The sequence below is a fragment of the Perissodus microlepis genome, chromosome 1, assembly GCF_051167445.1.
Source record: "Perissodus microlepis isolate ML-2025 ecotype Zambia chromosome 1, ASM5116744v1, whole genome shotgun sequence".
Lineage (NCBI taxonomy): Eukaryota > Metazoa > Chordata > Actinopteri > Cichliformes > Cichlidae > Perissodus > Perissodus microlepis.
In genome coordinates this window covers 27,209,653-27,218,252 of record NC_140461.1, presented here as the reverse complement: position 1 = coordinate 27,218,252, position 8,600 = coordinate 27,209,653, and the positions used below count along the sequence as shown (strand labels likewise).

General features: G+C 48.9%; 1 protein-coding gene across 1 annotated transcript in view; it reads left to right on the top strand.

Annotated features, from left to right (window-relative positions):
- The first annotated feature begins 5,358 nt into the window (after positions 1 to 5,358).
- LOC146393973 (uncharacterized) overlaps positions 5,359 to 8,600 on the top strand; it is a 4,555-nt gene continuing 1,313 nt past the window's right edge. Inside the window, exons 1-2 of the mRNA XM_084929237.1 lie at positions 5,359 to 6,077; positions 6,534 to 8,600. The exon at positions 6,534 to 8,600 is cut by the window's right edge and continues 1,313 nt beyond it. Of these exons, the coding sequence (XP_084785363.1) occupies positions 5,729 to 6,077; positions 6,534 to 7,048 (864 nt within the window). The 5' untranslated portion in view covers positions 5,359 to 5,728 and the 3' untranslated portion in view covers positions 7,049 to 8,600. The remainder of the gene's footprint in view (positions 6,078 to 6,533) is intronic.

Here is an 8,600-nt window from a genome sequence, read left to right as displayed (position 1 = left end):
CGGTCCATCGCTCTCCCACTTTGTAAACAGCACGGTGTGTATTTATCAGTATGTGAAAGATATAATATCGCTTTGGGGCAACTTTTGTGGCTGGGTGAATGTATTGACCTGTGTGGCTGTGCTCTGCCTCAGAGACAGCACACAGTGTGTAGGGTTTTATAAATTTATTTATTGTGGGAGAGCGAAAAGTTGTGATTACATGTAAATATTGACAGACGCTTGGTCAAGGTTCTGACACACTGGGTTGACTGTGTGTCTCACCGAGCAGGTCAGAAGGAGACAGTGACCATTGGAGTGGTGAGCCTAATTCTGAAACTAACAGACAGACGTAGCGGGGTGACTCAGGAGGAGGAGCCGTGAAACGTCATAAAAAGGGAGGTAAGCCTGCGTTTTAGGATAATGGCTGATGGCTCAACTGCGACACCTAGTGTGTCTAGAGGCTATAAGCCTCTGAAGGAGCAGCTGGAACAGCTGAAAAAAGCCATTCGCTTGGCTTCCGCTGGATCAGCAAAGCTAGCTGAGAGAGAGTGCAAAACAATGGAAGCTGAGCTAAGCAAGCTAATTGCTTCCCAACAGAGAGGGATGGATGACAAAATAGCCCTAAGCTTTGTGCTCAAAACAGAAGGAGAGACGTGTGAACAGCAACTGGAACAGCTGGAAAAGGAGGTAGGGAGACGTCCAATGAACTGGAAAGCAAAAAGACAAATCAAGAAATTAAAGGAAACCCATGCAAAGTGCTGCAAGTGGATGTTCTTGTGTAACGGAGCATCTTCCTGGATGGAGGAGGATGACACTGGAGAAACAGGAGACATGGAGAGCATAGTGGAGGCTTTAAAACAACTAAAAAAGCAAAATAAGAAGCTGGAGGACCAAATGAATCATTGGATTCCAAAACCAGGAGATGCTAACAGATATTACACACAGAAATTACATCCTTGGGCCACATTATCAGCTAATGCCACAGCACAACCTTACATCATGCCCGTGATGACCCTTGGGGGAGGACAAGTTCATGGCCCAGATGGACAAACTGGAGTCGTACTTGGGGGAGTAGTGGATGTTGAATACACCAGCGCACCTCTAATTTTCCCCAAAGAAGGGTCTATGACAGCTAAATGTCAGTCCCACAGTGGGGGAGGGAGAGTGATAGCCTCAGCTGCAGATGAAGGCTCAACCTCGCCTCCCCGCTTGCTTGAGAGAGAAAATATGTCAGGCGCAGAAACAACAATGGAGGGACAGCCAAGCCAAAGTGGAGAAGCTGAACGGACCCCTACAGTGGAGGACATGATATCACCGGAAGAAGGGATTGCACGACCAACTTTTATTGAGCTGCCGACACCGGCAAGAGCACAGCAGGCCCAGACCAGCAGGTCAAAAAAGTCTAAGACAACGGCCGACGCGGGAAGCTGGAGAGGAGAAGTATTTGGACGGATGCTTGAAGCCCCACACGGGCTGTTCGAAGTATTAGATACACTGCAAGCAGCGAAAGACAGAGTGACGAAAGAAATAGCAGAAGAACAGAGTGGAAACGACAGGTCTTCATCAGAGGACAAAGACGACAGAGACAGAGGAGGAGCTGAGTCAGAACCAAGTGTAGTTAGGAATCTTAGATCAAGACAGGTGAAAGAAGAGCAGGGACAGAGAAGGTCCATTTTCAAGAGCTTAAAAGGAAAGGGAAAATCGAGACAGAGTAAAAAAGTAAGCAGGGACCAAGAAGCTACGGGTCCTCAATATAATCTGCCTTTAGTGGCTGGCGCAAAACACGAACCAGTGTACCGCGCATACAAAGTGAGAGATTTGGAGGCATTGGTTAAACAACTTCCACCCATCACTGAGGGAGGAGCTAGGTGGTTGAGGGAGTTGTGCAGGTTAACTGAAGGAGAGGAGCTTGCAATTGGTGATTTTCGTGCCATTGCCGCGCGTTGTATGCTCGGTGGTGGTTTGGCAGATGTAGAGGCCATAGCCCGCACAACTCACTATGAAAATGATCTGCCTTATCATGAAGTGCAAAGTGCTTTGTCTGACGCAGTCCGTGATAAGTACCCAACCCCTAACACTGGAGCTATACCTAAAATAATCTGGGACCCCCAAAACACACCTAGAGAGTTTTTAGAAAAAGCTAAAGAGCAGTGGTTGTCAGAAACAGGGACGCATCCAGGGAGAGAAGGTGAGCATCGGGCGTGGTTCCGTTCGGCGGTGCTGGCAGGGCTGCCCAACCAGGTCACAGCTGACTTAGAGAAAAATCCAGATTCGGTGCAGTGGGAAAGACATGTCTCACACCGGCTGCAGCTGGAGCAGGATATGGCGAACAGAGAGAAAAAGGAGTTGGAGGAGGCTCAAACGTCGTTGCTAAAATTACAGCTAGCTGAAGCAAGAAATAAAGCCGGAGAGAAAAAGAAAGAGGAAAAAGAAAATGTAAAGAAAATAATGATGTCTGCGCCCCAGCCTGGTCCTGGGCCCGAGTGGCCAGAGAATGGCCCGGGTCTCTGCCCTGATGACAGGTGGCCCGTCAATGCACCAAGGCAGCGCCAACCCACAGGGAATTGGGGAACCGGGGGATCGTACAGAGGGCGTGGTGGCTCAGTGAGGGGAGCACAAAGAGCTCACTGGACGGGGAATCCCAGCAACACACCTTGGAATGTCTGCTTGAGGTGTGGAGCAGAGGGTCACTGGATTAGAGATTGCCCAGAAACTCCTCAAAACTACCAAAGGCGAAACTACCGACCCCAGGCACGTGGAGCTCCGAGAGGAGGAAATGGGTACCGGGGAGCACACCAAGCCCCAAACCCAAGTGCAGCGCCAGCCGCACAGTACCCAGTGGCTGACTGGGGGGAGGACCAGTACTGAAGGGGCCCGGAAAGACCAAACAGCATGGGAATGGCAGACCCTATGCTGTCAATGACTGTGGAAGGGACAGAATTGCCCTTCCTAGTGGACACTGGAGCAACATACTCAACATTGAGAGCAGCACCAGACAGTGCAACACTATCCTGCCACACAGTTAATGTGGTGGGTTTTTCCGGGGTCCCAATGACTCTGCCACTGACCTTTCCAGCATTGACCAAGCTGGGCAAGCAAACTCTGAAACACGAATACGTGGTGTCATCACAAGTGCCAGTGAATCTCATGGGCAGGGACCTGCTCGTGAAGCTGGGCGCTACTATCATGTGCTCAGCAGATGGACTATCTGTTACTCTGCCAGGGGGACAGCATTTCCCGTGCCTGGGATCACACTCAAAGACTCAATATCTGCTTCAGGACTGTGAAAAAGCAAAAGCCGACATTTACTGGGGAAGGCTGGTAGAAGATGACATTCTAAGGCAATTTCAGCTGTGGAGACCCTGGATAATGAGCTTGGCGGTTTACTCCCCTCCGCGTGACCCATTCCACGTTACTTTGTTTCATGATAAAGATAATGACGACACCTATCGTGAAGCATTCCAGACTGATCTTGAAGGTCAGACTTGGAATGTGCAGACGCATAACATTTACGTCGGACCAGAAGGTGTAGCCGCGGCTGTAAAATTAACTGATGAACAACTGCCTTGGTATAATGTGGGAGAAGGTTCGACCCCTCACATTACATTGGCGGTCCACCAGGGCCATGGAGCGGGTGACCTGGGCCCGATGGTCAGGCGGGCGCTGGACGACACAGGGTGGCAAAGCACCCAAATTCCACACCTGTTTTATGCACCAAATTGTAAGACCTATCGCATAACCAGTTTGAATACTGATGCAGTAGTTTTGGAGCATAAAGAAATTTCAAGAACACATGGTGAGGAGAGAGCAGACCATCCTGATGCAGTTGCTGAACTGTCAAGACTGCCTGACAGTCTATGGTCCAAAGGGCCCACGGACGTTGGCCTGGCTGCTTGTTCGCCTGTTCTGTTCCAGGTTAAGTCAGTCACACCAGTTAACAGACCACAGTATAAACACAAACCTGAGGCTGAGGAAGGAATCACAGAAACAATTGACGGCCTGTTGAAAGTTGGGGTGTTAGAGCCATCCCACTCACTGTGGAACACACCAATTCTGCCAGTGGAAAAACATGGAACAGGAAAGTACCGCATGGCACATGATTTGAGAGCCATCAATGCAATGCTGCTCACTACCACTGCACCTGTACCAAACCCATACACAGCATTATCAGCTATCACGTGTGATCAGAGGTGGTTCACGTGTATTGACCTGGCAAATGCATTCTTTTGTCTTCCACTACATGAGTCACTCAGGGACATTTTTTCATTCACATACAGAGGTCAGCAATTCAGATACACACGCCTGCCACAAGGCTTTGCACTTTCTCCAGGCATTTTTAATCAGGTGCTCAAAGAAGCCCTGTCATCATGTAATCTGCCTGATGAATGTACATTAATACAGTATGTTGATGATCTTCTCATTGCAGCCCCGTCAGCAGCGGTTTGCGCAGCAGCGTCACTCGTCGTGCTGAATAGGTTGGCAGAGTGCGGCTTCAAAGTGAGTAGAGAAAAGTTGCAGTTAGTCCGACCTGAGGTAACATTTTTGGGCCGGGTAATCGCACACAAATCAGTGGGCTTGATGAACACACACAGAGACCAAATTCTGACACACTCAAAACCGCGAACTGTGAGAGAAATGCTTTCTTTTCTTGGTTTAACAGGTTACAGCAGACAGTTCATTCCTGATTATGCAGGTAAAACTGCCCCTTTAAGGGGCCTAATGAAGCAAGTTGGCGTTCGAAATCTTAAAGCTGAGTTGTCTTGGACGCCTGACGCTGAGGCCGCATTTATCGAGGTAAAACAGTCTTTGTCAAGGGCTTCTGATCTGGCCACGCCAAATTATGATGAGCCATTCTATTTAGATGTTTCTGAAGCAAACTCCGTTGTAAATGGAGTTTTGTTTCAGAAAAAAGGGGGGAGGAGGGATGTACTCATGTATGTCAGCATAAAACTTCATCCAACAGAAGCAAGGCATCCCACATGCACACAACACGCCGCAGGGGTCGCCAGAGTCATTCAGAAAACAGCACATGTAGTGAGAGAGCACCCACTAAAAACACTCACTATACACAGCATAGTGGCATACGTGAACTCACAAGCATTTAGTATGTCACCACGGGCACAACAGAGATTGAGCAAAGTCTTAGAGGCCCCAAATCTAACATTCACACATGAAGGAGCAAACATGGCAGATTTAATGGGAGCAGGGGAACCCCATGACTGCGTCAGAAGAGCACAGGTTGAAGAAAAAATTAGAGAGGACCTAAAGGCAGAACCTATACCTGGAGCTGAGGACTGGTTCACTGATGGATGTTGCCACAGAGACGAAGAAGGACTGAAAACAGGTTATGCGGTAGTCTGCAGAGTAGGAGAGGAGTATCAGGTCAAAGAAGCAGGAAGAATTGAGGGACAGCAGTCGGCACAGAGAGCTGAAGTGATAGCCCTAGCTCGAGCCTTGAGATTAGCTAAGAATAGGAGAGTGAACATCTACACTGACTCAGCGTATGCATTCGGAGCAGCTCATGTGGAGCTGGCTCAATGGAAAAGAGCAGGATTCAGAACAGCAACCAATACACCTATCTGCCACAAAAGTGAAATGGAGGAACTGGAAAAGGCCTTGGCTGACCCAGATGAAGTGAGTATCATAAAATGCAAAGCGCACTCACAAGGAACCAGCATGGTGGCAAAAGGAAACAAAGAAAGCAGATGAAGCCACAAAAGAGGCGGCAGACTACAAAGGACGGAAACAAATGATACAGGTAACTGCAGAAGAGGAAGTATCCACTAACATGACGGAGGAAGTCAAACAGGCTCAGGGGGAGGCATCCCCAGAGGAAAAGGGGGTGTGGAAAAACAAAGGAGCCTGGCAGGATGGACACTTGTGGAGGGGGCCAGACGGGCGCCCCGTGTTGACAGCCAAAATGGCAAAACAGAAGGTGGAGGAGGCCCACGGACTTGCCCACGTGGGGGTAGCACAGATGGAGAGAAACTTGTGTCATTGGTGGCATCCTGAGTTGAAAGAAATGATAAGGGAAAAGGCCAGGATGTGTTTAATCTGTGGCGCACACAATCCCAAGCCAGCGGTCAAACCGGAAGTGGGTAAGTTTCGGAGGCCCGAGAGGCCGGGAGAGGAGATTGTTATTGATTTCACTGATATGATTGATTCAGGGCCTGGTGGTGTGAGATATTTGTTGGTGTGTGTAGATGCTCTGACCGGCTGGCCAGAGGCATGGGCCACAAAAAAGGAGGATGCTAGGACTGTCATTAAGTGTTTAATCAATCATTATATTCCCCGCCATGGGTTCCCCAAAAGAATTAGATCAGACAATGGAACCCATTTTAAAAATCAAGATTTGGCAAAAGTAGAAAAAATGTTGGGAGTTCAGCACAAATTCGGGACAGTCTATCATCCTCAATCTCAGGGGAAAGTAGGAAGGATGAACCTAAATTTGAAAAACAAATTGGCTAAAATCTGCGCGCAAACAGGGCTAAATTGGGTCTCAGCCCTGCCGGTTGCTTTGATGACCATAAGATGTTCTGTTAATCAATCCACAGGCTTCACACCGTACGAGCTGCAAACTGGGAGACAGTTTCCGGCCCCTTGGACGGTGGGCTCGGTGGGACAGGACACCAGAGGGAACAGGTCTCACGCAGACTATTGGAACGAGTTAAAGGCGCTGGTGTCCAGTTTCACCAAACAGGTGGCTTGTGAAAAGCCCACAGGAGGAGGAGAGGTCCCGGACGCAAAGGCAGTGTGGCTGAAGATCATCAAACGCAAGTGGAAGGAACCCCGTTGGACTGGTCCATACGAGGTGTCGGCTCGGATGGCTACAGCGGTTCAACTGAGAGGGAAAGGCGATGCCTGGTATCACTGGACGCAGTGCGCAGCGGCGCACGAGGACTTGGTGGGGCGAAATCAATCTCCACCCAACACAGGTGAAACTCAGAGGCAGAATAAACCCTCACCCCTGTGCAACGGGCCAACCGGTGGTCTACCCGGGAGGTCGAAGAAAGAAGAGCAGCCTAGGAGGAAGTCGCCGCGCCAGCGAAAGGGAGCAGCACCAAACTGAGCATCTAAAAAGGGCTTTGAACTTTTTGCTACAACATAACTTACACACAACACCATGCCATCACAACAATCAGATACTCGTGACGAGAAAAGAGTTCAAAAGGCTATCACAATGTTCAATAATACCATAGGTTTAATGTCGATGATGTTTTTAATCACAGCTATATGTTTTTTGGTTTATTTTTTGCAGGCCGACAAGGGAAAGCTGTCTGAGCACGGAGGTCAGGCCGGCCCGGCGCTGTTTGATACGCCACTTACACCACTCGTGATCCTTAGTGACTTCAAGCCGTGGGCGAGAACGAAGCGCGAGGTCTCTGGTAAAAAGGATGAGTGTCTCAGCACATACGGTGGAGTAGAATTAGATTATGTTAAGGGTTCCACAACTTCCTTCACGTTTGATCTGTGTGATGTTTTTAATTGTCAGGATGTAAGCAGTAGCTGGAGGGGATATAATGTGTGGGTCTGTTGGGACTATTCAGTGAGTACACACTGCGAAAGGGGAAATCGGCCTTATGACAGCTGGTGCCGTACTTGGGATCAGGTAAGGGGTTACACTGGGGAAAATTGGGAACCGCCAGAACTAGGACCAGAAAATGAGCTTAAACTCCAAAGGGACTACAGCCCATCTAAAAATCTGTTAACCTTATCATTGGGTAATTGGCGTCGGGAAAAACCTGTATATCTAATCTTGGGGGTGGAAACAGCTGGGGTTGATCCAAAAGTGTTAATTAAAGTTAATTTTCTAGAAAAGACTAATCCCAGGTCGCCAGGTAGAGACGAAATGACAACACACGTGATTCCCAATCCAATGAACTCTGTTGCATCTTTTACAGGGCAAGAGGGGAGCGGGCCGTCGGAGGCTGGACCAGAGGAACAGGAACCAAAAGTTAGACAAGTCGTGTCGGTGGACTACAGCACGTTAAAACCTCAAGATCTGATTGAACGCGCCACCGGGTTCAGTGACAGCAACATCTGGCTGGACTGGATGGCACAAAACGCTAAAGAACAGAAAGTGTCTAACTGTGTAGCTTGTGCTTCCGCAAGGCCGCGTTTATTTACTGAGCCAGCACCGCTGCATCCAGAGGATCAGTGGGGCTATAACTGCATGTTGCGAATGACTAGAGAAGTTGTTAATACGGGGAACTGCACTGTGTTGTCCAGTCTATTTCCCCCTATTGACAAACTCACGCGAGCAGGACCGTTTATGCCCAGAAAAGATAACTATACGTGTTTTACTTTTTCCACAGATAAAGTTAAATATCGGCTAGGGGAAATCGATCCAAATTGGTGTTCGGTCACCCGGACGGGTAGGACCACCAATAATGTGAGTGATGCAGCCACCGTAATTGGAACATGGGCTAGAAGCGGGCTGTATTACTATTGCGGGCATAGGACTCTTCTGGTTCGTGTTCCTCTGGGGAGCCTGGGTACATGCGCAATGGTGAGACTAGGGGCGCCACTTATGCTAATTGGAAACCAGGTAAAAGCGATTCCACAACACAACACGCGCACATTGGCAGCTAAACGCAAAAGACACATTTTAATGAAGACAG